Source organism: Peromyscus eremicus, chromosome 23 (genome assembly GCF_949786415.1).
Source record: "Peromyscus eremicus chromosome 23, PerEre_H2_v1, whole genome shotgun sequence".
Lineage (NCBI taxonomy): Eukaryota > Metazoa > Chordata > Mammalia > Rodentia > Cricetidae > Peromyscus > Peromyscus eremicus.
The window spans coordinates 36,179,109-36,206,078 of NC_081438.1; the positions used below are offsets into that span (position 1 = coordinate 36,179,109).

Sequence of the window (26,970 nt, forward strand, 5' to 3'; positions counted from 1 at the left end):
TTGAAGACACTTTCTCTGATCAACTTCATTAATAATATACTGACTCTGAGATTCCATTTGCCTAGTCACTGACTCTTTTTTTCTAAGACAGCTATCCCCATGACAATGTAGCACACTCTCTGACCACTCACCCAAGTTCAAACGCACGTGCATACACACTTTTCTTTATAACATCATATTTAACACTGCTCCACATATATCACTATTGAACAGGCATGGCTGCAAACCCCCCTGGTATCCTACATAGACTGCTCGATGTCATGTCCTAATGGATCTAGACAGTTCCCAACTGCTGCCACCCAACATACACCATTGTGTTCATAAGACACACAGCAGCAGAGCATCCCCCTCTTCTCCCACAGAGACTCATCCCACTATCAGGGGCTGCCCACACAACAAGCCTTACTAGCTACTGCCCACCAGTCCTGCTCCCAAACCCACTCATGTACCACTGCCTTGCTGGACACTCCTACCCATGCCACTATAGCCTGAAATACACTGCTTGGATTCAGGCTTTGCTGGACACCTGCCTGAGGCCTGGATGCCCAAATCTTCCTACATCCATACTGCTGCTGCCAAAGCACTGCTAATTTTCAGCCGTGCTTACACCCATGCCCCTGTCTGGTAGTGTATGTTGTCAACAGAATGGTGCTATTTTGGGTAAGGCTTGAAGCCATTTATTGTGTATGCATACAATAGACTTCAATATACAAGAGCATAATAGCAAGAAACTTGTATATGTCAGTGATGGAGGTGTCTAGCAGAGCCTTTAAAATTGCAGTGTTTGTCAGGTCAGTAGTGTATATCGAGGGTAAGGGTGTGTGTCAACATTGTCTGGTACCTAGCATGACATGTGTGATGGAGCCTGTGTTCAAGTGAACCTGACACACAGCACTTTATATGCACTGTGGTTTGGACAGGGGTTAATGTCCAGCATGGCCCAGTAACTAACAGTAGAGCCTGAGACCCAGCACATGGTAGAGCATAGGAAGGAGTCCAGTAGAAGCTGATGCCTAGCAGTGTGGGTGTGTCTTCAGCAGAAGAAGAGTGTCCAGATGTGCAAATTTCTAAGTATTGTGGAAGACCTGACTAGGGAAAAGTTCCCAGCATGGTCTGATGGCTGTCGACTAATGTGGGGAATGAAGTCAAACTAGACCTGGTACCTAGAGTGGGTGTGTGGTCACAGGGGTGGTGTGTCCAGTGTGTTTGATGATAACTGCATGTCAGAGGGGAGCAGTGGAAGAATGGGGTGTCAAGCTCTGCACAATCCCTACGGAGTGTCAGCTTATGGCTGAGCTGATGTCCTTCAGGGTCTGATCATCCATTTTGAAGTAGGTTGGCAGTGCACGACGTGATGTCCAAATGTGCTTGACACTTCAGAGTGTGTGTGTGGCACTGAGGGAGCCAGCAGAGCCTGACACCTAGCAGTGCATGTGAGACAGCTGCAGGGTGATGGGTGCATTCCAGGGCCGTCAGCTAGCCTTGTATGAGTTGCCATGGAGTTTGCAATGCCCAGCAGGTCTGGTATCCAACACGGATATATGGGTTGATGAAATGTGATATCCTTTGGGCCCTGATACTAACACTGTAGATTGTGGCAGTGGGGTGTGCTATTCAAGAGGGCCTGAACCCTAGCAGTGTATGTGGAATTTCAGTGACGTTAGGGTGTCAAGTGGGGTCCAATAGTAGCAGAGTGTTTGGGTACAGTGGCAAGAGAGTGTCTTGTTTGGCCTGATAAGTAGCTGTTAATAAAGGATTATGTGAATGACATTCCGGATCCAGACCTAGGAATACATGTGAGGTATGTGTGAGGGTTTGTTTATCAATGCCTGATACAGGGCAGTCATTGTGTGGTTTGGTGGGAAGTCATGCATGGCCCAATACTTAGAAGTGTATTAGAGGGTCTGTGTGTGTGTGTGTGTGTCTGTGTGTGTGTGTGTGTGTGTGTGTGTGTGTGATGTAGGGGTTATTTATCATGGTCTGACAGCTGGTAGTACCAGTGAGGATGCATGGCTGTAGTGTCTCATGCTGCATTATACCTAGTGTTGTATGTCAGTGCAGGAAGATTCCAGGAGTCTTTGAACCAAGCGGTAACTGTGTGTCCTTGTCAGGAGGTCAAGTGTCCAACAGGGCCTGATAACTTTCCCCATGGCTTAGTACATTGTGGTTGGAGACATGTCTAGCATGGTCTAGAATCTAGCACTGTGTGTGGGACAGCAGAAGGGGAGTTGAATATCTAGTCCTAATACCTAGAGGACTATGTGGTGAGTGTGGGTGAGAGGCGTCCTTCATGTCCTTACACTGACCCTGTATGTAAGTTGTTAACAAGAGGAGGGGCTTGGGTAGCACATGTGAGTATCTAGGTGTCAGCCCTGCTGCTTTCCCCAGTGACTGGACCATCCACACAGTGCTGTTATCAGATCAGCTGGACAGCTCATTTCCATCCCACACAATGTGATGGGTTTCAGCCCTCCTCACACCACACAGCACACACTACACCTCCACCTCCTCTTAGCCACACAATGTTCACTGTCAGGGATTTGTTGTCTGCTGGGGTGTGTCAGGGACCAGGCTCTCTCTAGATGTCCTGGGGGAGTGTCTGCTCCAGCCATGCTCCAGCCTCTGTATTTCATGTCTGGTGGCAGCAGGCATCCTGAGTCCACAGTTCATCTTCTCTGTGTTATTTCTGATCCTCCTTTTTATAAGGCAGGAAATTATGTAGTCCTCTTCTATAAGTTTATGTGAACATTACAGTGTTTGGATTTGAGGTCAATTGAAATGGTGACTGTGTTCAGTTTTTCAAAGGGTTCCCTATTGTTTGTTTTTAAATCTTCTTCTGCAGTCATTTGTGGACAAGCCATTCTCTCTGCCTTGATTTTCATGGGTGACTATGAGAAAATCAGCTGGCAGGATCTCACTGGGTCTGTTTCTGAGCTTTCTGTTCTGTCCATGTATCCAGTCTCCATTACTTCCCTGTATCCCTTTGTAGATCTCTGAGGCTTGGTGGGAAGTCCTGGAAGAAGAAGATCGGGATCTGGATGAATCTCTCCAGTCCTCTGCCATGTCTTCTAGGTTTAGGTCCTGTTGGCTGTTCCAACTTGTGTTTGAGCATCAGACTGGATTTTGCTGAGTCTATAGATGAAGTGCAAACATCTGTCCCCCTTCAGAATAACAATTGGTCGAACCTGAGAGCTCATATAGCTTTGGATTTCTCTCCTCCAGGTGTCAAAACATTCTGAATTCCAATTTATAGAAATTAAGTTGTAATTCTAATTAAGTACTTCAGTATTTGTTTATAAATTGTTTCTGTCTAAACCAGTGAGAAATGGGCCAAATGTATGACCTCAAGTTCTGCCTCTCCATGTTATTCGAGGCCTGGGACAGGTGGTCCATGGATACTGCCCTTCTCAGGAGATCCACTCTTGAATTCAGAAAGAGAAGCACATTTAATTCCCAAGGCTCTTCTGAGATACTTCTTTACCTGATCAGGCAGGTTTTCTTTGTTATCTGTGAGGACAGAGAGGCATAGGTGACTTTCTGAACTGTGAAAATGCAAAGGAGTCTAAGGTGGGCAGGATTCAGCAGTAAGTACCCACTGGGTACTTTTCACAAGGGGATGATCCTGTAGATTCCCCAGATCTTGTTGGTAATTTGGGGTGGTTGTCTGTAGTTGGATGGTGGAAGAGAAACCGTGTCATCATCCTCCACAGCATGTCCTCCTGTTGCTGTGTGCAGCCTCTGAGTTCCTCTGGAGCTCAGACAGTGCATGCTAGTCTGCTACGAAGGAGAGGGGAGAGGCGCTCTTGTTCCTCAATGTCACTAATGTTTAGTGTGCACATACTCAGGTCAGGAATTCTCGGGGTCCACGATTCAGGATATGGCCAGGCACCTAGAAGAAAAAGCTTATGTTAGACAATGGATGAGGCTGGCAGAAAGATTCCTTCACCACCCTAGACCTGTGGCCTTTCAGAAAATAGCTGGTTTATTTCTGGTGGAATTCAGGACCTAATGAGGCAGGAATGATGACCCTTTTCTTCCCATGTGACTTCCTGAGGGAGAACTCAATGGGGTCTCCTTGGAAAGCCCTGATTGCAGGGACTGGTTTGTCCTAGCTGCTCTGCTACTGTCCCATAAACAAGCTCTAGGATCAAGAAGGAAAAGTAGTTTCCACCAACATGTCTGTTTCTAGACGCTGTGCTTCCTGCACCCAGTTCACTGAACACTTGCCTAGATGAGACAGGATGCACATCTGGTGAAGATGAGGTTTGTCTGAACATGTCCAAAAGAAGCTGCAGATCTGAGGAGAAAAGGATGGTCAATGAGAGTTCTGGAGTTGACCTCTGAGACTACAGGAGACCCAGGCTGTTATCACACTAGTCATCCTATCTGTGTCAGTGACCTGGGAGGAATGTAAACAGTCCCAACCAGTAAGGCTCTGTGCAAAAGAGCAAGCTACCCAGCATCACTGGGACTCACTTTTCTCCACTGGGAGGAGAGTATTACTGAGCAACTTTGGAATAGTATATATAAATATCTTGGTACAAATGGCATGTATTGTCTGCGCCTTTTCCTGCTGCCTCAGGAGGCAGGCAGTGGGGGAAGGATGGTGTTGAGTGTTTGAAACTCATCATAAGCTGACTTCTCTCATGTCACAGTCTAAAGGCCACCACATGCTCCCTGCAGTGGCCAGCGATATAAAAAGTTCACATTATACTCACCTGGCCACTTGGACATTAACTCTGGTTCTTAAGAGTCACATTCTTAGATACCTCTCTCAGGGCTTGGAGACCTTGTCCACATATGCTGTCTCCTGAGAGACCCTATGCCTGGCCATAGTACCCAAGACTCCCTTCCACAGGCCCTGGTTTCAGTTAAGTGCATCAGGGTGAAGACTGCCTTAGTGGTCACTCACTGACCAACAGACAAGCCATGATCTTGAGGAGCAAGCAGGCCATTGTCTCTTGGCTGGTTTCCCTTGCTAGGTTCTGTGAATCCCCGTGCCCCAGTCTCTGGAACCCAACACAGACTAAGTCACTGGCCAGTGACAGAATGGATGTCACAACATACAGGTGTGAGAAGATGTTCACCATCTTTGATTCAAACTGTTCCATCTCAATGGTGTTAGGATCAGAGGGGAGAGATGTGCCACCTACACCAAGTCATCTCAATATCCCTCTGTAGCCATGCCTCAGCTGTTTATATCTATCTATCTATCTATCTATCTATCTATCTATCTATCTATCTATCTCTTGTCCTCTGTAATAAAAGCTAAGTGACCACCTACCCTTGGGATTGAGGCAGACCTGCCTGAGCAGACTCATTCTTCCTAACTTCTAAGCCAGAGTCAAGTTTAGACCTGAAACCAAACACTAATCATCTGCTACAGACGGTTATATAGTGGTCTCAGTGATGCTTTCAGCCATGTGATGCACACAGGTGAGCCTTGGCATTCATCCCCATCTCAGTGGCCGTCCTTCACTGCATGGAGAGGCTGTCTGCCTGTCACATGCACCCGACAACACTTTAGACAACTATCCCAGCAGGACAAGCAAGCAGTCAGCCTAGTGGAAAGCCCCGGCGCTATGGTCAACAAGGCTGTCTAGGCCTGACCGCTGTACCCAGTGGACCTGGGTACAAAGTAGTTTTAAGAGTGCTGACCCCACCTCTGACCACTGTGCCCTAGGCTAGGTAAGGCCTACTCACTTCTGGAGTGGAGCAATGTCCCAGCATTCCATCCGGAGTGGTACCCATTTTCCTCCATCTTGCTGTCACTTTCCTGTTAGGAGACAAATATGGTTCTGATGAAACTCCCTACAGTGAGGCCCCTTCACAAACATGTAAACTAGACCAGCATGCAGTGGGACTGTGTCTTTTCTGATGGGCAGGACACAGGGATAAATGAAGGCTGCAAATACAAGAGCAGGGAAGGAGGGAGAGGAAGGAGAGGGAGGAGAGGGAGGAGAGGGAGGAGAGGGAGGAGAGGGAGGAGAGGGAGGAGAGGGAGGAGAGGGAGGAGAGGGAGGAGAGGGAGGAGAGGGAGGAGAGGAAGGAGAGGGAGGAGAGGGAGGAGAGGGAGGAGAGGGAGGAGAGGGAGGAGAGGGAGGAGAGGGAGGAGAGGGAGGAGAGGGAGGAGAGGAGGAGAGGAAGGAGAGGGAGGAGAGGGAGGAGAGGGAGGAGAGGGAGGAGAGGATGGAGAGGAAAGAGAGGAAAGAGAGGGAGGAGAGGGAGGAGAGGAAGGAGAGGAGGAGAGGGAGGAGAGGGAGGAGAGGGAGGAGAGGGAGGAGAGGGAGGAGAGGGAGGAGAGGGAGGAGAGGAGGAGAGGAAGGAGAGGGAGGAGAGGGAGGAGAGGGAGGAGAGGGAGGAGAGGATGGAGAGGAAAGAGAGGAAAGAGAGGGAGGAGAGGGAGGAGAGGAAGGAGAGGAGGAGAGGGAGGAGAGGGAGGAGAGGGAGGAGAGGGAGGAGAGGGAGGAGAGGGAGGAGAGGGAGGAGAGGAAAGAGAGGAAGGAGAGGGAGGAGAGGGAGGAGAGGATGGAGAGGAAGGAGAGGGAGGAGAGGGGGGAGAGGGAGGAGAGGGAGGAGAGGAGGAGAGGAAGGAGAGGAAGGAGAGGGAGGAGAGGGAGGAGAGGGAGGAGAGGGAGGAGAGGAAGGAGAGGGAGGAGAGGGGGGATAGGGAGGAGAGGGAGGAGAGGAGGAGAGGAAGGAGAGGAAGGAGAGGGAGGAGAGGGAGGAGAGGAAGGAGAGGAAGGAGAGGGAGGAGAGGGAGGAGGGGGAGGAGAGGGAGGAGAGGGAGGAGAGGGAGGAGAGGGAGGAGAGGGAGGAGAGGGAGGAGAGGGAGGAGAGGAAGGAGAGGGAGGAGAGGGAGGAGAGGAGGAGAGGGAGGAGAGGGAGGAGAGGGAGGAGAGGGAGGAGAGGAGGAGAGGGAGGAGAGGAAGGAGAGGGAGGAGAGGGAGGAGAGGGAGGAGAGGAAGGAGAGGGAGGAGAGGGAGGAGAGGGAGGAGAGGAGGAGAGGAGGAGAGGATGGAGAGGGAGGAGAGGGAGGAGAGGGAGGAGAGGGAGGAGAGGGAGGAGAGGGAGGAGAGGGAGGAGAGGGAGGAGAGGGAGGAGAGGAGGAGAGGGAGGAGAGGGAGGAGCTGTCTTTCCCTCATGTGGGGAAACATTCCACTAGGACCAGACACCTGAAGGGTGGACAGATCAATGAGTACTGCAGGTTATTCCCCTGCAGACTGGTCCATGGGTTCTTGTCATGGGTAGCTTGTACCTGGTATTGGCTCATGGCCCCCTCAGACAAGGATGCTGTGAAACACCAGCCCTGGATCCTTGATAACTAAGGTTTGCTGGAGAGAATCCTGTAGTAGCTGGCTTACCTCCTCCTGTGCTGGACAGAGACCCTTCATGCTGGGGAAGTGGGCACACTGCCATTTGGACTTCCTGCAGAGCTCCGACTTCTGCTGTCTCAGGCCACACCTAATTGCCACCGTTTGTCTCCTGATGTAGAGAGCTCATCCCTTTAAAGAGGAAGGACATGTGAAAGGGACTCTAGGGGAACTTGAAATACGCAGCACTTAAACTAGACCTACTGTGCATCCCTCTCCCCATGGCTCCTCCCCTCTCTCTCCTCCATCCTCTCCAAATTTCTCCCTTAGCCAATTCTTTCCTGCTGCCTCTGCAATGTCTGGTTCTCATCATCTGCTCTCCATCTCCAGATCAACCATGTCACTTTATTTAGAAGCGAGTTTGTACTGTGGTACTGGCGAGTTTGAAGTCAGAGTTTTAAATTTGCATGCCCACACAGTGAAAGAAGATAATGTGCCAACTGCAAAGGACAGACGACAGTATCAAATACAAAATTAGTGTAGTAGAAACCCGAGGCCTGGAACTGACCAGTGACTCTGCAATGAGCACTGACAAGTGAAGATATGTGGACAGAGGGGTTCACAGTGTGACTCTCTCTGTCACACTCGGTCACTACAGCTTCCACGAGGAGATCTTTAAGTCTCCACTTTTTTTTTTTTTTGGTTTTTCGAGACAGGGTTTCTCTGTGTAGCTTTGCGCCTTTCCTGGAACTCACTTGGTAGCCCAAGCTGGCCTCGAACTCACAGAGATCCGCCTGGCTCTGCCTCCCGAGTGCTGGGATTAAAGGCGTGCGCCACCACTGCCCGGCTTTAAGTCTCCACTTTTTATTTTATCTTATTTTCCTTTTTATTCTCTTAAATTTTGTTTTATTGGGGCAGTTGTAGGAGTGGAGAGCAGGTGTGAAGTGATGGGGATATGAATGTGATCAAGATACTGACATAAAAAACATAGAATGGATATATAAATGAATAAATAACTCAGTAGAGAGATAAATAAATAGATGGAATAAATACATGAAGAGCATACTGGGCAAAGAGCACATACCCAAGTGAATGAAATTTGGACATTTTTCAGAAAAGAGATACTAGTGAGGATTGTGTTATGTGTGACAATCATGTCCCAAAAGACAAGGATCCCTGCTTTCTTTCATATGCAAAATATTCAGGTCATAGGAGCCAGAACATGAACAACAGAACACTAAATACATGGAATAGTACAGTGCTCTTCCTGGGATGGTCCACAATGTTCTTGGGAGGGGCTGATCACCTCTAACTGTCTAGAGTGGACTGCACAGAGTCCCAGTTGGTTTAGAATCCAGAATCCTGTGGCCCTGACTTCCCATTAGCCAGAAAGTATGAACAAAGTTCAGTGGCATAAAGCAACCCAAAGTGGTTTTTACAAGTAACAAAAACACTGTGGGACCCATGAGCAAGAGTAGCCATGGAGGTCAGCAGACAAGCAGACAGTATCTGGGTGTCAGATGAGTAGAACTGGAAACTGCTATCTAGAATATATGGCTTCATGCAATGCCTCTGCCACTGGTGTCCTTTAGTGAGAGGCCTGCCTTCAACATCCCAAGACAGGCACCAGCTGTCTCAGTGACCCACCTTGAGTCCTCAGCTGTGATCTCAAGGCTCAAATGGAAAGAACTCAATCAATCAGACCAGGTAGCCAATCTGGACTCTCCTGATTGGTCAGGTTGAAGTCATGGGATTTGTGCCTGGTCTTCAGGTGGGGATCCTGTGAAAAGGGTTAGAAAGTAGCCTTTGAATGCTCTGTGCCTTGTTCCCAAGGATGTATCAGTTAGTGCATACCTCCTCCAGCCCACTGACCGGGGTCCCCAGAAGAATTCATGACAGCAGTTCTCACCTCCAGGTATCTGTTCAGTGGTGGACATAGACTTCTATTCTGAAAGTTAGATTTGGACTTTGCTGCTGTTTGTAGTCCATCCTGGATGACAGAACCTTCAGTTCAATTCCTGACCCTGTCAGGATGAAAGAAGCACAGAACTTGTCTCCTTTCCCTCAAATGTTTGAGGAATTTACCATTGATGCTATACATACAGTACATAAAGCTAGACATGGGAGAACACATCTGTTATCACAGCACTCAGGAGACAGAGAGGGGGTCAATCTCTGTGAGGTTGAGAGCTGCATGTTCTACACAGAGTGTCTCAGGATAGACAGGGCTATAGTGAGATCCAGTCTCAAAAAAAGTAAACTATCAAATGAGGATTCAGGAAATTTCCCTATCTCATTTCTAGAATTCAACAGAATCCTCAACCACTTCTCAGCCCTGCCTTCACTGATATGCAGCAGAAACCCAGCCTGACACCAGGTGATACCCACAAACTGAAAATTTCTCTCTCTTCCTGAACAAACTGACTGATCTTCTGTGCACATGGGACTCACCAGACAGTCAGGGTTCTAGAAGTAAGTGACAGCACAAGCTGGCTGTCATTCACTGGGAAGAAATCTGGCAAGAGCATTTAGTTTGCCTTAGTGTTTGCTAACAGGCCAGGGTCAAATGGTCAGAATGGAGCTGGAGGCCAACTGTAACAGAGAAGATGGTTCCTCCCTTGTCACACCTCTGCAGTCTCTCAGTCTCCCATTGCTCTTCAGTTGAGCAAGTCAGTGATAATTTTCCCTCTGTGTCAGGGATGCTGGCACATGCTACTTCATGGGATCCTTTTCTTCATGAAATCAAGACCAGGCTTCAGAGACTCATCTTCTACCACACACAGATACTTACTGTACTCAACCTTACCTTCAGGTGCCTGATTCACACAGATTAGTACCCTCGAGTCCCTGCTGAGTTCATTTCCTCTTCCCAAATCAGTGATTTGTTCCCTACCTAGAAGGTGACCTGGAACCCAGTTCAGACACTACACTCACCAGTGCTTCACACGGCACCAAGGGCTGTCATCAAGAACTCCGTGATGATCAAGGTTTCCTTGTCAGACTGACCCCAGTGGTGGGCATTGGTCATAGAGAATTCCCATGGCTGCTGTTCTTGTAGAGGCAATACTCAGCATCAGGCCTGGCAATGCCTACTTACCTTCCCACACTGGGACAGAACAATGTTAATGTAAGGTCAATGTCAGTTATCAATCCCTCCATGAGATGGAAAAATGATGTAAGATTCTTGGATCAGGAGGTGGGGGGCAACATCGGAAGCCTGAATGGAGAAGGCTATGGAGACAAAGACATAGATGTCATCAGATCTGCCAAAGGACATGTCAGACAGGAGCAGGAGAGGACTCCACTGCATGATGGAAACACCTTTCTCTTCTCCCAGACCCTTCTTCAGTAGCCCAGAATGGAAACCCCTTTCCAAAGCAGCCTCATAATTCACTACATTGACGTATGCCAGGAACCATCAGAACAGGGTCCATTCCTCCTCATGGCTGGCACTACACCCAAGGTCACACTCTGCTCTGTTTGAGACATTTGTTCCTGGTCTCACTTTTTCAGACCCTTAACCCAGCAAAACCTCCTTTTCTCCTGACTCATTTCAGGTAAGCTCTTCTGGACAGACTCTACTTTCTCCAGGTCCTCTCATTTCCTCTTCATCCTCTCCACCTCCTTTCCCCTGTTGCACCCCTTATCTCCATCCCTCTGTCTCCCACTGGATTTACATTTCCTGCATCTTCTAAAAGACTGTCAGAGAGCAGTTTGGAGGTGATGAAGTGATCAAAGAGGAGGGAAGCCTGAGACTGTGTGCGAGTCTGTCCTGTTGACAGAGGCAGCACTTTTAGATGCCGGGGAACCCTGGTCCTGCAGGAACCATGAGGGATGTAGACATTCATTGGGTCGATGCTACACGTGACTACTTAGGGATGATCAACAACAGTGCAGGGGCAGCAGTGAGGTAAAGGATGGGGAAGATGGGAGCTGAGACCCTACACCTGGAGGATGGATACTGGAACCTGTAGCCCTAATGTATCATCACACAGGACATAAATTTCCAGCCTGGATCCTTCCTGTTGTACCACACCACACCAAGACTGTAGTTCAAGTAGACCATTTCACTTTCCCAAATAAAACCAGAAAGAATAAAGAAAGTGCCTCTCTTAGTGACTATAACAGACAGGACTTACTTAGCACTGAAGAGAACGTGACTACACTGACCAATAGTGCTGCACTTTTCTCTTGCTACACCCCAGATCTGTAGGAAAGAACAGGATGTTATTTACAAGAAAACATCCTACCTGTGTGCCTTGACACATGCTAGGAACCATCGGAGCAGGCTCTCTCCTCCTCATTGCTGGCTATCCCTAGCTCCCTCCTACTCTGCACTTCAGGGGAGGTTCGTTCCTGCTGTAGACTGTGCACGGCCCCTGTGACAGCTCAGCACACACATCTCTTTCATGTTATTTTGTTGACAAGAAGTTCCTCAGAACAGACTCTACTCCTTAATGTACACCAACTCTCATGTCCCATGTTCCTGTCTCAAAACTGTTCTCAATTCGTCCCCATTATTTCCTTCACCCATCTCCATTCTCCAGAGGATTTACACAGGTCTTGCTGTTCTTTCCAAAAGGCAATCACAGAGTAAGTTGAGGGTTAAAGTGACCAAGATGATGAGCAGCTGAGGTTGGTATAATCATCCTTCCTGATGGTAGAGGCTGCTGTTTTCCATGCAGTGTGAGTGGTCCTACAAGCACAACCAAGGCTAGGAAGGGAGAGGGTCATGGGGTCCATGTGCCTTACGATCCCGCATTGTTCCACAACAGTTCTGAAGCTGGGTTAAGCTGAAAGAGATGCAGAGTGGCAGCTCAGACCCAATAGCTGGAGGATGAATGTAGGCAGGAGCCTGTTGCCCTGGGTTGGAGGGAGCTGGCACACTGGAGATCAGTTCTGGCTCACTTCTGTGGCACTCACTCCTCACCAGGTCTGGAATTCTATTGGGCCATTTCAGTTTCCACACTTCAAAGCAGAAAGAAACATGAAAGCATCTCTATTAGTGACTTTGGCAGATGAAAGTTCTGAGCCATATTTCTCTTCCTGATTCCTCCATTCTGACCCTTTGCCCCATTTAGCCAAACTCTCCTCCCTTCCTTCCCACCCTGTGGACCCCATGCTATGCTATCTGCTTTTCCCTCAACCTTTCAGGAATTTACATGAACAGGAAGCTGTGAATTTGCCATCTAATGTACCACACATCTGAAATTCTGGGCCCTCTGAGTGGGTACAACTTTTCATTTAAAAAGGATATTGAAATAGCATATTGAATAGACAATGTAGGAATTGATCTGTGTGGCCCAACCTACTGTTCTCCATGTAGGTCTCCACTGTCCTCTCTTTTCCTTGAACCCCTGATGCAAGGGTTCAGGGCTCACCTTGGGGTGGGCAGGCAGCAGCAGCAGCAGCACAGTGCTCTCTGGGCATGGGAGATTCGCTTCCTCACCAGTTTCCAGACCCTGAATGGCCTGGATCCAGATGTTGTGGGTGCCACCTGGGGCTGGTCACTGGGAATGTCTGACTCTTGGGATGAATCTTCTTCAGAGAAGTCCAGGTTCAGAAATCCTGTGGGTGTTGCATCCAAGACTGATTCAGGGGAGGGGAGATTGCCAGGCAGGGGGTCAACAGAATTCCTGTTGACTGCAGTGTCCCCTGTAGCAGTGTTGATGACATCAGCCATAAGAGCATCTCTTTCTGGGACTGTGTTGTCTGAACAGGGCAGATCGTCCGGGAGGGAGTATGTGTGGGGCATGGTGTAGCTTCTACATCTTTTGCCTCTTTCTTCCACACCCTCCTCCTTAAAGTGACTCTTCCCAGCTTGTGTACCGGTTGTAAACGCTGGTTCACTGGCTCTCCTGGTCAAGGGGAGAGGGAGGCGAACAGGACCTGCAGGGCTGCTAGTTAGCCAGGGCATCTGATCTTGAAGATGGCTGTCCCCACAACTCAGCTGATATTTGAGAATGTTGCACGTAGCCATTACATGATTATCTTCTCGCCTGTGAGTTAGGGATGACACAATCTCCTCACAGGTATAGCCGATGGTGCACATAATCTCCACGACCCTGGGCAGGATTTCTTTGGTGGCAGGCAGTACATTTTCTTGAATGGGGCCCAGCCATGGTCGTTCCACAAGCTGAGAGATTGTGAATCGGTACCAGGTGGGGACCATGAGTAGTCGGGCAATGATGATGTGACAGGGTTTGGACAGATGGTAGGGAATGGGATACATTGTGGTGGTGATGACCCTGTGCATACCTTCAAGGGTTTCTTCCATGTATGGAAAGTGCCCTGTGACCAGGACATATAGGACGATACCCAAGCTCCACATATCACCTGCCAGTCCATCATAGGGTTTTCTTGCCAAGATCTCTGGGGCCCAATAGAGCAAGGAGCCACAGATCTCCTCCAACATCTGCCCCTCTGTGATTTCAATTGCCATCCCAAAGCCACAAAGCTTTGTGTTTCCTGCTGCATCGACTAGGATGTTTTCTAATTTGATATCACGGTGTGCGATGTTTCTCTGGTGGAGGAAGTGAACCGCAGACACCACCTGCCTGAAAATCCCTCTAGCCTCCTCCTCCTTTAGACAGCCCAGTGCCCTGAGGCAGCTCTCCAGATCTTCTCCTGCCACATACTCCATAATCACGTAAGTGGTTGACAGTGTGTCGATCATGTCAAAAAATCGAACGATGTTCCTATGTTCCAGAGACTGAAGGATGTTCACTTTAGTGCTGATGTCACCAACACTGTTGGTGTTTTTCTCAAGAACCTTGACAGCCACTCGTGTTTGTGTGGGAAGATGGCAGGCCAGCTTCGCCTCCCTGAATGAACCACACCCTAGAGATGTTAACATCTTGAAATCCTTTTTAAGAATGTCCTCTTCCATGTGGCTGACCATGGTGTTCTGCTTAATTTTAATCACTTTATCTTGTGGGAAATTTCAGACCCACACAATGCTGAAAGAAAAAGTTTAATGCAGTTTTAGAAGGGGAGGACATATCTTGGGATTCTCTGTTATGAAATCTGATATATCCCAAACAATCTAATGATGCTCTTCAAGGATATAAAAATACTAGAAGAACCCAAACCCAAGACAGCAGATGAGGAATCATAGGAAAGATCAGAGTTGGTATAAGTATAGTTGGCATGCAAAGGAAAATCCTGAGATCCCTGAAAGAATGAGCTGCTTCTGTTCAAGGATGTGCCACGATGTGCAAACCCCTCAACAAAGCAGATTGAGAGAGATCAGATACAAATTACACTATAGAAAAGTTGATGTTGTAACTGATACAACTACAGTCCAGAAGCTCTTTCAGGGATGTTACAGTTTTTAAACTCCAGAAAATTTTAAAATATGAAAGGAATTCCTAGACATGTATGAATATTGAGTTAAGACAAAATAAAAAACTTTTAAACACATAAGTCATAAGCAACCAGTTTGGACTGGCAACAAACACAGCTCCAAACAAGGCAGAGCCCAGATTTCATAGATTCCTTGAATCATTCAAAGCTTTGCAGAAGAATGAAGACCAGGATTATAGAAAATAATTCAAGAAAGAGAAAGCAAAGAACACATCCAAACTCATCCCTGTGCCAGTGTTAGCCTGATCCCACCACCAAGTAAGCTCAAAGAACGGAGCAAGTGTGAGTTCCTTTCCTTGATAAACATAGATGTGAAGATCATTCATCAGAGTCCCTGATACTTCACCTCCATCTCAGCAACACACTAAAGAGCCCTTTGTTCACAGTCCCAATGGCAGAATAACATGTATAAAAATGGAACAACAGCATAGCACATAAGGAGACTGTCGGAAAAATCCACACTCAGTACAGTGGCTAGAGAACTGTTGTGTTCTAAGGAAAGTAGCTAAACTAGACAGAGTTCTACAGGAGACAAGTCAGGTCCACAAACAGAAACAGGATCTACTTTGTCTCTCCTGGTCATGAGGAAGGAGAGGGCTAGGCTTGTGTAAAAGTCACAGTATCAGTCACAAAGATATGGTGGGGGACGGACGGATGTAGTACAGGGGAATATGATCAAGTACAGTGTAGGCCTGTATGGAAATGTATCATGCAATTGTTTATGGGAATGTGTATAAAAATATAAAAAATATCCTGAGATAACCCAGACTCAGAAGGATAAACATAGTATGTATTCACTCACAAGTGGATACCAGATGTAAAGCAATGTAAAGCAAAGGATAACCAGATTACAACCCACAGCTCCAGAGAAGCTAGCTAACAATGAAGACGCCAAGAGAGACACATAGATAGCCCAGCAAAGGAGAAATAGATGAGATCTACATGAGCAAACTGGGGTGAGGTGGGGTAATGGAGGGCAAGGAATGGAGGATGAGAACATAAGGGAATGGGGAGGTTTGAGCTGGAAAAAGGACAGAGTGGGAGAGCAAGGAAAGAGATACCATGATAAATGAAGACATCATTGCAATAGAGAGAAACAGGTTGCTAGGGAAGTTCTCAGGAATCCACAAGGATGACCCCACCTTAGACTATTAGCAATAGTCCAGAGGGTGCCTGAACTGGCCTACTCCAGTAATCAGAACAGTGAATACCCTGACTGTCATCATAGAGCCTCCATCCAGTAACTGATGGAAGCAGATGCAGAGATCCACGTCTGAGTGTCAGGCCAAGCTCCCAGAGTCCAATCGATGAGAGAGAGGAGGGATTCTATGAGCAAGGGACATTGAGATCATGATGGGATAAAGTACAGAGACAACTAGCCAAACTAGTGGAAACACATGAACTGTGGACCAATAGCTGAAGAGCCCCCATGGGACTGGACTAAGCCCTCTGGATAGGTGAGACAGTTGCTTAACTTGAACTGGCTAGGGGGGCCCAAGGCAGTGGGATCGGGATCCATGCCTGGTGCATAAGCAGGCTTTTTGGAACTCAGTGCCTATGGTGGGACACCTTGTGCAGACTTAGTGCAAGGGGGAGGGGCTTGGACCTGCCTCAATGAATGTACCAGGCTCTGCTGACTCCCCGTGGGAGACCTTGCCTTGGAGGAGGTGGGAACGGGGTGTGGGTTGGGAGGAAGGCTCGGGGGTGGGAGGAGGGAGGACTGGGGAGTCTGTGGTTGGTATGTAAAATGAAAAGAAAACATTTTAATAATAAAAATTAAATTAAATTCTCAAAGAACAAAAAATTAAATGTTTCTTCAAAAGTATTTACACATTTATAAAAAAAAAAGAAAAAAACAACAATTTAAATATAATCTAATTGCATCTCGTTATTCCATGTTCAGTTGCTCTCCCTGGGAGCCTGCTCTTTTCCAAAGGAAACAGAGGAGCAGTGGATCTGGTGGAGAGAGGAGCTGAGGGCCAACTGGGAGGAGTGGAGGGAGGGGGGGATGCAGTCAGGATGGATACATACAGGAGGATGTACTGTATGAAAGAAGAATAAATATAAAGAAAACTGAAAAACATAAATATAAATATGAAACAGCAAATCTAAATCCCAGGAGCCAAAACCAACAAAGTGGAAATCAACTTGTCCAATTTCAACAACTAGCAGCAATGATCAGCAAGTATTTCAGTAGTCCATAAAACTGAGGAAAGGCACACTTTCAAGCACATTTCATAAAAGAAGTATTACCCTAATTTTCAAACCATATAAGACATTTCAAAAAGATTCTAGTATCTAGCAATATCCGTGACTGACAGATTGGAAAAACCTGAATGAGAATAATTGATAGCTCACCTCAAATTCAACACCACATTAGTAAGACCAGACTTTATGCTCAAGACGTCTTTAACCAGGAACACTCAAGATTCATCAAAAGCCAAAGAGCACAGCATACACACAACACTGAGGTAAGTCCTAAATCAGACATCGGTGGAATAGAATGCCTAATTCGGGCAAAAACGTGGAATTAGTGAAAGTGTTACTACAAACATGCCAGTTCCACAAACACAAGTGTCACATTTTGTTCACTCCAGGTCATGAGGAGGCAGGGGCATAGCCTGTGTATAATAGGAAGTAATTGTCCATTTTAATGGGCCAGGAAGTGAACTATAGCAAATAAATATGATCAAAGTAGAGTACAGCCAGATACCAGTCATGACCAAATTCCTCATCCTATGCATTTAATACATAACATTAAATTTGTAAAATACACAAGAACACAGCCAAAAATGACAAAAGAAGTTGATAGAAGAAAAATCAGTTGAAATGAATAAAAAGGAATTACAGGGAAAAATTAGTACCAAAACCAATAATGTAAATAAATAAGTATTAGCCAATTGCCAAAAGGTCAAACTGAGAACTTAGGAATCAAACTCACTACATCCAGATCCAACAGGTCAGGGAAAAGGTCAAGTGTATGAGAAACAACTGAGTCCAACTGCTCTCCCAACAACCAACCGCTTCTCTGAAGTACAGACAGAACCCAGCCTCAGGCAGTGCCTTTGATTGGCTAGTATCTAGCATACCTCACAAGGACGCCATGTGATGTCACATGCAATGGACCAATCATGGCTTGGCAAAAAACCAAAGTGATTTTTTAAATTATTTTTCAGTTAAATTATTAAATTATTTTTTTCCATCCACGTTCTTGCCCCAAGGACTAATGCCCTTAGCACAGAAGGCTGCTATGTATCCCCACCCCACTCCGGTTACTTTCCAAGAAGCCAAGATAGATTCATTGCTGTCACACAGTCACACATTGACCATACCCCTCCCACCCATCCTGTGAATATAATCAATGAGCTCTTCAAGTAGCCTAAGTTTCAGATCCCATTTTCTGTCATGTAGCATAGGTCTCATATAAACCAAGCCTGCTTCTTGGTGTTGAAGCAACTCCTTTCCCCCAAATACCATGAAGTTCATGAAGACACACTTTGTCTGGTGGGACTAAAACTCCCTCAGTGTCCAGTGCATCATTACTAATGACCTTTTGTCTGAAAGGAAGATCTGTCCACACATCACTGTCCTTCTGCAAGCTCTGGCCATTTCCTCCCTCCCCTGTTAAAAAAAATAGAAAATAAATCCAAGAAGGAAGGAAATAATAAGTCAAAAAGAAAATTAAAGTCTGGGAAATAAAACTAGATAAAACACTCTGAAAGTATTGAGTATCAAGAAAGACTCATACAGTGACCAGGACAATTCACTGATGAATTATACCATCTCAACATCTAACAGCAATGTTCTCCAGATATTTTAGTATCCTATAAGTCTGAGGGAAAGAGCATTTTCAACTTTTTCTCATAAAATATGCATTACCCTTATTCTCAAACCAAGTAAATAAAAGTTAAAAAGGAGCCAGTATCAGGCAATATCCTTGACTGACATAAATTAGAAAATCCTTAATGAGAGATAGCTCACACCAAATTCAACAACACATTAAGAAGACCATACTTTGCCAGGTGGTGTTGTAACATGCCTTTAATCCCAGCGTTCGGGAGGAAGAGACAGGCAGATCTACGTAAGTTCAAGGCCAGCCTGGTGTACAGAGTGAGATCAGGACATGCACCAAAACAACACAGAGAAACCCAGTCTTGAAAAAATGAGAAGAAAAGAAGAAGAAGAAGAAGAAGAAGAAGAAGAAGAAGAAGAAGAAGAAGAAGAAGAAGAAGAAGAAGAAGAAGACCATACTTCATTTTCAGGATTCCTTAACCTATGAACATTAGGACTCGTCCACACATACAAATTGACACAAAGCAGAACATACACACAACACTGAGGTAAGTCCTATAATCGGACATCAAAGGAATGAAATGCCTTTTTCAGGAAAACTTTCAGAACTAGAGAAAGTGTTACTTCAAATATTCCAGTTCCACAAACACAGTTGTCACATTTTGTTTTCTAGGGATCCTGAACAAGCAGAGGAAAGAACCTTAGATCATTTTGAAGTACTTGTCACATTCCATGTGTGGGTAAGTGAAATAGAGCATGTCAATATGATCAAAATGCAAAATAGTCAGATATGGGAAGTCATGATCAAATTCATGATATAGAGATAATATATACCACTATATGTGTGAATTACACAAGAACAAAGGCAAAACTGACAAAGAAATTGATAAAAGGAAAATGAGGTGAAATAAGGAAAAAGCATTTATAGGCAAAAATAAAAGCCCAAACTAAAGATGTAAATAAAGCAATAAATATACACCAAATGACAAAAGCCCAAACTGAAAACCTGAGAAATATACTCACTAAGTCGAGATCTGACAGGCTTTGAAAAGGCCAAATCTAGCAGAAGCAACTGAATCCAACTGCTCTCCCACCAACCAACTGCTTCTCTGAAGTACAAAGACAAACTCAGCCCTAGGTGGTGCCCTTTTATTGGCTGATATCTAGCTTACATCACTTGGACTCCATGTGATGTCACATGCAACGGTCCAATCAAGGCTTGGCAAAATCCATAGTGATTTTTCATTTTTTCTCTCACATTCTTGTTTCCAGCCACTCAACTACTAATTATTCTCATGTGTGGTCTAATACTTGGCAAAGATCTACTGACAGGAGGCACAGTTTATTTAACTTCAGATTTATAGAAACACAAGTCAACCCAATGGAAGGAAATAATGGTGTGGACATCAGCAGAGTTGTCCAGTTGGTTATACAGCATTTGTCATCTCAATATTCTTCTGACATGTCTTTGTCCTATCTAAGTAGTTAATGTGATCTTAAGCATGTGTCTCTAGTCAGGCAATGTCAGGTTACATTTTAGGTGCCATGACTGATACAGTCAATCTGTGGTTCTTTCTCTCCCCCAGCCCTCTCTCATTTACACTAAAAAGCATGGGATGCATGACCTTGAACTGACCATGTTTAAAAGTGTCATGTCCTCCTTGAATGAGCGTATTCCAAAATTGACTCCAATCTCAAAATACATAGTTGCTTCCAGAATGAAATACCTATAGTTTCTATGTTCCAGAAGACACTGTCTTCCAATCAATCTCCCCACTCTGCTGAGCTTTCATTCCCAAAGAGTTCTCATGGTAAGGATTCCATCTGTTTCTTTCTGGTGGGCAATGAACCAGCAACGAGCAGATCCCATAGTCATGAGTGCCATGCCACTTGCCCTTTGTCCTTGTCTTTAACTTCATTCTTACAATCCATGGAGGATCAACATCATTTGGGTGTTGTTTTCCATATGAGATCTTGGTCACTGACCTATGACACTGAATATAATTCAAAACCAAGGTGGGAAGGGAGGTATGCTGTGGCCAAGACACAGCTGAAGGTCAATGGTCATGTCATTCCACATTGCTTTACTGGGGTTTACATCGCTGTGGAGCTGTCCTCCTTAAGTCTCACCAGGTGGTTTCCATAGCCCACAGCTCTCAGAGTGGTTTAACTCTCCTGGGGTCCCAGTAATGGGCAAGGTGGGGAGTAAGGTGCTGTGTGAGATCAGGAAAGGCATGCATAATAACAAGCCTTACCTATCAAGGGCAGTTTGCTTCCACAAATGGAGCATCACTCCCTCCTTGACATGGTCTCTGCCATGTGGGTTATCCTAATCACCACCCAGATCTTCAAAAGTGCTCAATCCCACAGCCAACAACAGTATCAGCCCAATGACACCAATATATTCCCAGAGTAATAGCCAAGTTTTCTTCTGCATCTACAGACCACATCTTATCTCAGTGTTCTCTACACTTCTGTGAGTCAGGACTTGTCCAGTTGGGATTATACTGAGCAGTACATGTTGGGAAGCAGAGCAGTGCACAGCAGGGACTCACAAATAGGTTCCCAAGAGCCAGCCAAAGCCCAAGGGACAGACCCTGCTCCCATTGTTAGGAGTTCCACAAATAAACCAAATTACACAGCTGTCAGACATATGTATAGGGCCTAGTCAGTCTCATGTAGGCTCTCTGGTTGTTGGTTCAGACTGAGTTCATATGAGCCAGGTTAGTTGTTTTCTGTTATCTTGGGATGTTCTTGACCCCACTGACCCCACAATCCTTCCTCCCCTTCTTCAGCAGGATTCCCTGAACCCAAAGAGGATTAATGGTTTTTTGTGGGTCTCTGCATCTATTTCCATCAGTTACTGGATGAAGACTCTCTGATGACAATTGAGGTAGTCAACAGTCTGATCACAGGAGATGGCCAGTTCAGGCTGTGTATCCTCTATTACTAGACATCTTAGTTGAGTTCATTCTCATAGATTTTGGGGAGTTCCCCTTGCATCATGTTCTATCTGACCCCATTATGCTCCCCTGTCCAGTCTTCTCTTTCAGTAGAGTACACCTTCATGCACCTCCCAACCCAAATCCTCATGTTCCCATCCTCACCTGCCCCCAGTTCACCCAGGAGATCTCTTTATTTCCCTTGTCCGGGGAGATCCATGCATCTGCCATTGGGCTCTCCTTGTTATCCAACCTTGAATTTGGTTGAAGTCTCTCTTATTGTTGGCCACTACTTTGGGATTGATCATTTTGGGAGGAGTTATGTTGAAAGGACCAAAAGATGCCATAACAGGCTGTCAGTCTTCTCTCAGAGATCAGGCCTCAATTTCAGTGTCCTGAGACTTGAGCAAGCAGTTTCTAGGAGGGCCATGACATAGTCCCTGCAGTAGCTCCCTTTCTGCAAGTACTCTGACTGCTCAAGGTTCAGCCAGTTGTTTACTGTCTGGGACCCCTCACTAACTAAGAGATATGTGCATGTTTCTATCTGAACATGTGAGGCCAGCCAGCCTCCATGGCATCTCAAGGACAGAGCCTGGGCCACTGAGTTAGACCCCACAGTCAGTACATGCTAGGCCAGCCAACCCCCAAGGGAGCTCAAGGACGAAGCCTGGGACTTGTCCAGGCCTGCCCCGAAGATGATAACTGTAACCCCCAACCAGTAAATTCAAAGGTTACACACACTTACCCAATCATATGATGCCAAGGCTTGTGCCACCCTGCTTGCAGTTTTTCCCTTTAAAAACCCCTCACCCTGAGAGCTCAGTGCCGTCCTCCTCCACCCTCTGTGTCGAGTGTTGGACATGGACCAAGCCTGGGCTTGCTTGCTATCAATAAACCCCTGTGTGTTTTGCATCAGATATCAGCTCTGTGGTGGTCTTGCTTAGGGGTCTCGAGACACAGCCACAACAATATTGTTCTGGGTTTTTCATGTTACTTCTGCTTTTGTCATGGGCTCATCTAGATTTAGTTTGTTACTTGAGTGTTTCTGTTTCCTTTGTGTTGGGGAGTGTTTAAATTGATGCTTGGTGTTCAGAGTTTGGTTGTGCTAGGCTCATCTGTGTTCTTCTTGAGCTCAAGTGTGGAGACACACCGTGCTGGTTTATAGGTGGGATAACTTCCTGATGGTGGATGATCTAGGAATGGTATCCCTTCTGACCGCACCAGCCAGGCTGCAGGAATTGAGATGAGATGTGTGCTGGGGCAGGATGTAGAATGTCCCACATCCTCTGATCTCATGAGCCAGTTTATGTGTATTACAATGGTTGTGTGTGCCGATGTGCTAACATATATTCTGACCTCATGAGCCATGTTCCACAGAGTGCAGTGGGTACATTCACCAACATATGATCCAGAGAGTGAACAAGTCATGATGTTGTCACACTTTTGCCAGAAAAAGACTAAACTATTGAGAGTCTAAGGAAGAAATCAAGAAGTCATGTACTATTCTATATTTCTTAAATGTCACTAAAATTATAGACTGACATTATGTGATTAAGAGAATGTGAAAGTGTAGGTCTCTCTCAGGCCAGGAGGCAGCTCTTAACAGGGATATTTACTCAGCTTGTCTGGAAGTGAGCAACCATGGAAACCTGAGGCTGCCAGGCTGTAAAGTAAAGGCAATGGCACATGGCACCCAGTGCTCAGGCATTGACATTGAAAGCATCCCAAGCATAAAAAATACATTTTATTATCCTGCATGTAACCCCTGAGAAAAAGGAGGGAAACTTGTAGCTCTTTATTCAAGTCTGTGAAGTTAGATCATCCTCTGTAGCCCTGGCTAATGGTGAAATCTTTCCTGCATTTAGCTGGACATAAAGCTGTTTCTCTCTGAACTTGATCCATTGGTTAATTGTGTTTCCTGTCATCCGCATAAATTTTGGGACCTAAACAATAATTAGTTAGTTAGCTGAACCTTGAATCTTGTATCATTAAATTGAGATGAGGCATTCATACAGAGTGATAATTGCTAAGGAATTTGTGTAGGGGGTTAGCCCCTGGTCTGAGTTATCAGGCCAAACTGCCAAGAAACACTGGCATAGTAATTTAGGTCCCTTTGTGTGTAATAACATGGTTCAACAAATCAGAAAGCTATAACTCTGTACTTGTGTGTTATCTGTGGATATTTAACTTACAATTCATTGCCAGGAAGGTTTTAAATCAGCTAATTGTATGTAGTTTGTCCTTAAGCTGAGGAGAAATTGCTATTTTCTTATGTCAGTGTGAGTTAATGATATTAAATGGAGTCTAAGTGTCTTACAGGCATCATGGAACAATAGATCAAGTGATAAAGCAATCCAATCTTTCTATTTATGAAAGTTATACAACTTAATAATGAGTCATCTTAAGATGGTCCACAGATGTAAGTACCCATAAGATTGAGATGTGATCATGAAATTGACACATTATAGTACAGATAATGGGGAGATAACGCAGCTGTTATTGCACATGAGAAACTACAGAGAGAAGCAAATAATATCAGAGTCTGTGGCCTCACAGCCATGATTAACATGGTTGCCTCCATCAGAGAATTATTCATTTGGAGGGTTGATGTCAAAATTATTAATTGCTATCTACTGTATTTTTCTATGTCCCTCAGCACTCAGACCTGGGAAGGCTTAAGTACCTCACCACATTGGAGCAGAATAATATTAATTACAGTCAAAAGAAACTTGTGAATACTTTTGTGAGATCAAAAAAAATGAGGCAAGGAGGTAGGATGGTGAGTTGGTGGGAAACATGGAGGTCATGGATGAAGGAAGCTGGGAGGAAAAAGACAGAGTTGTTAGCAAATCAGCCAACATTAAGACTAAATGAATTATCAATACGAAATTGGTTAGTAATGGATACTTAGCTAAGACATTCACATATCAAACCTAGGGTATAAACCAATAATATAAAGGTAAATGTGAAACAGCAAACCTTAACCCCTGGAAGCAAAACCAACAAACCAGAAACAATTCACTCTAGCAAGGACTAAAAGATTGGAGATTCCTAGTCTATAAGCCAATTTTAAGTCCAATCGCCCTGTAACCAAAAGATATTCCAAGATATAAGGACAGGAGCACAGAGCAGGCAGTGCCTAACATGGACTAGTTGCTAGCATTCTTCATAATGCCTCCTTGTGACGTCACCACAGGCAACCAACCAATCATGACTTGTCAGAACTGACAGTGGTTTTGATCAGGTTCTGTACCACAACCAGTGCCCTGGGTATTTTTCTCATGTTTGGGACCAGACCAGACCAGAATCAACTCTAGGGAGGAAGGGTTTATTTGTTCAAAGTCTTTCAAGAGAAATTGAAGCTATGGTGGTCAGAGATCATCATTAATAGAGTCTCTATCCCCCAGTGACACAGTTCTTATAGCTAGCGCCACATCCATGTCTTCTACAAATTCACCATCTAGAAACAAATTGTTTACTACATCTGAGATACATTTAACAAAACACTTGTTGTATTTGGAATTAGAAATGTCTCATACAAATTGATCATTTGAACACATAGACCCATAGGGAGAGTTGATGGTATATTACATGGAACTTTCTATGGAGGAACCTTAGTGACAGAAGTCCATCACTGGGACTGTCTTTAAGATGAGACAGCCTAGTCTACATTTGCTCTCTTTCCCTGATTGAGTTTAAGGATGTGACACTCAGTTTCTTCCTTTTGCGTTCAAGATTACTAATAGTTGCCATGCCTCTGCCCCAACAACATTGGCTCTTATCCCTCCAAAAATGAGCCAGATATGCTCTTTCTTAAGATTCCATGTTTAGGGGCTGGAGAGATGGATCAGAGGTTAAGAGCAGTGACTGCTCTTCCAGAGGTCCTGAGTTCAATCCCCAGCAACCACATGGTGGCTCACAGCCATCTGTAATGAGATCTGGTCCCCTCTTCTGGCCTGTAGACATACATGCAGGCAGAACATTGTATACATAATAAATAAATCTTTTTTTTTTAAAAAGATTCCATGTTTATGAACTTTTATTACAACAGAATAGTAACCAATAAACATGAGCTTAGCAAAGAAAGTAACTACCCATCCCCACTCCAACCAACATGTCCAGAAGTCAAAGCAGATTCTTTACTGTCACAAAGTCACACATTGATTGTGTCACTCCTACTCACACCAAACAGAGAACAATGACCCCTGCAAGTAGTCTCAATTCCAGATCCCTTCCTCCGTCATGTAGCACAGGCCTCATATTAAATAAAATACCTTGCTTCTTGCTTGTGCTGGACCTCCCCTTCCCAGAGAATTCTTGAAGTCCATAGAAACATACTTTATCTTATTGGAATGAAACTGCTTCAGATTCCCACTTGAGTGGCCATCATCGCTAGAGTCCTTTTGCCAGGAAGGAGGATTTCTCCTAGCGTCACAGTCCTTTTATCACCACCCATCTTTACTTTCTTCCCTACTAAAGAAACAAACTCATACAACAAGGAGAGATACAGGAATCAGTAGTAAACTTGAAAGTCCAAATGATAAAAGAAGGCAATACTATCTGAAAGAACCAACAGTTAACAATGTATGTGTGTGTGGTATGTTTATATCTGTACACAAGTTTTGGTGTGTGTATTCACACACATGTGTAAGTCTGTATATGTGTGGTCTATGTGTCCATTCATCTGTGTGGAGTGAGCATGTGTAGCCATGTGTATGTGTGGTGTATGCATGTGTATGTGTGTGCATGTGTGTTTGTGGTCATGTGGTGTCCACATGGGTGGAAGCAGGAGTTTGGCACCATGTGTCTTCCTTAATCCCTCTACTCTTAGTTTTTGTTGAGCCATGTTCTCTCACTGAATGCAGTGCTCACCAACTGACAAGACTGGCTGACCAGTGAGCTCTGGGGCCCTGCTGTCTCCTAGGGTGTCTTAGTTTTCTTCTCTCTTCCTGTGATAGAACAGTGACCAAAAACAACTTTGGAAAAGCAATTATTTCATCTACATGCTACAGTCCACCGTGAAGAGAAGACAGGGCAGAAATGCAGACAGGTACCTGGAGGCAGAAACTGAAGCAGAGACCATGGAGGAACACTGCTGACTGGCTTGCTCCCCTTGTGTTGCTCTGGTGAGCCTAATTGCACAACAGCAGGTGGAAATATCCACCTGGCAGTTGGAACATCCACAGGCATATATTGCTGCAGGCCTCAGAAATATGTAGCAGGAATAAGCTATGACCAAAGCTGTTACCTGGAAGGTCAAGGACTTTTCCAGAGAAAGGGGTATTGGTGTTAGGTGTTAATTGACTTTTGAATATGTCAGCTGTTTTTTGCTATGATATTCATGTGTGCCTGGCAATGTTGGGTGCCAATGCTATGAATTTGCACTCGAGGGATCAAGGCTGGCTGGGCCAGGGCCCACATGTGGGGGAAAACTTGCTGGCATGCTGGGCAGATGCAGTGGCAGACTGGGCAGATGCATGCCATGGGGGCATGGCGGCAGCGGCAGCGGCAGCAGCCAGTAATTCACAACACAGACATTCAGAGTTTATTAGAAAGAT

The 26,970-nt window shown here is 45.5% G+C and overlaps 1 protein-coding gene across 8 annotated transcripts; it reads right to left on the reverse strand.

The window, feature by feature from the left end:
• Positions 1–26,916, reverse strand: LOC131898084 (putative sperm motility kinase W). Of its 8 annotated transcripts, none has more exons than XM_059249157.1 (8): positions 19,494–22,007; positions 12,695–14,272; positions 10,411–12,281; positions 9,223–9,337; positions 8,961–9,093; positions 7,365–7,505; positions 5,704–5,776; positions 1–3,889 (listed from the first exon to the last, which is right to left on the reverse strand). In XM_059249157.1, exons 2-3 carry the CDS (start codon positions 14,212–14,214, stop codon positions 12,257–12,259), a joined length of 1,545 nt encoding a protein of 514 aa, XP_059105140.1. In that variant the 5' UTR covers positions 14,215–14,272; positions 19,494–22,007; the 3' UTR covers positions 1–3,889; positions 5,704–5,776; positions 7,365–7,505; positions 8,961–9,093; positions 9,223–9,337; positions 10,411–12,256. The 8 variants fall into 8 exon arrangements, with proteins under 8 accessions (XP_059105140.1, XP_059105139.1, XP_059105143.1 ...); XM_059249156.1 differs by having other exon boundaries at positions 10,248–12,281; XM_059249160.1 differs by having other exon boundaries at positions 1–3,507; positions 3,842–3,889; positions 9,223–12,281.
• Between the last annotated feature and the right edge of the window lie 54 nt (positions 26,917–26,970).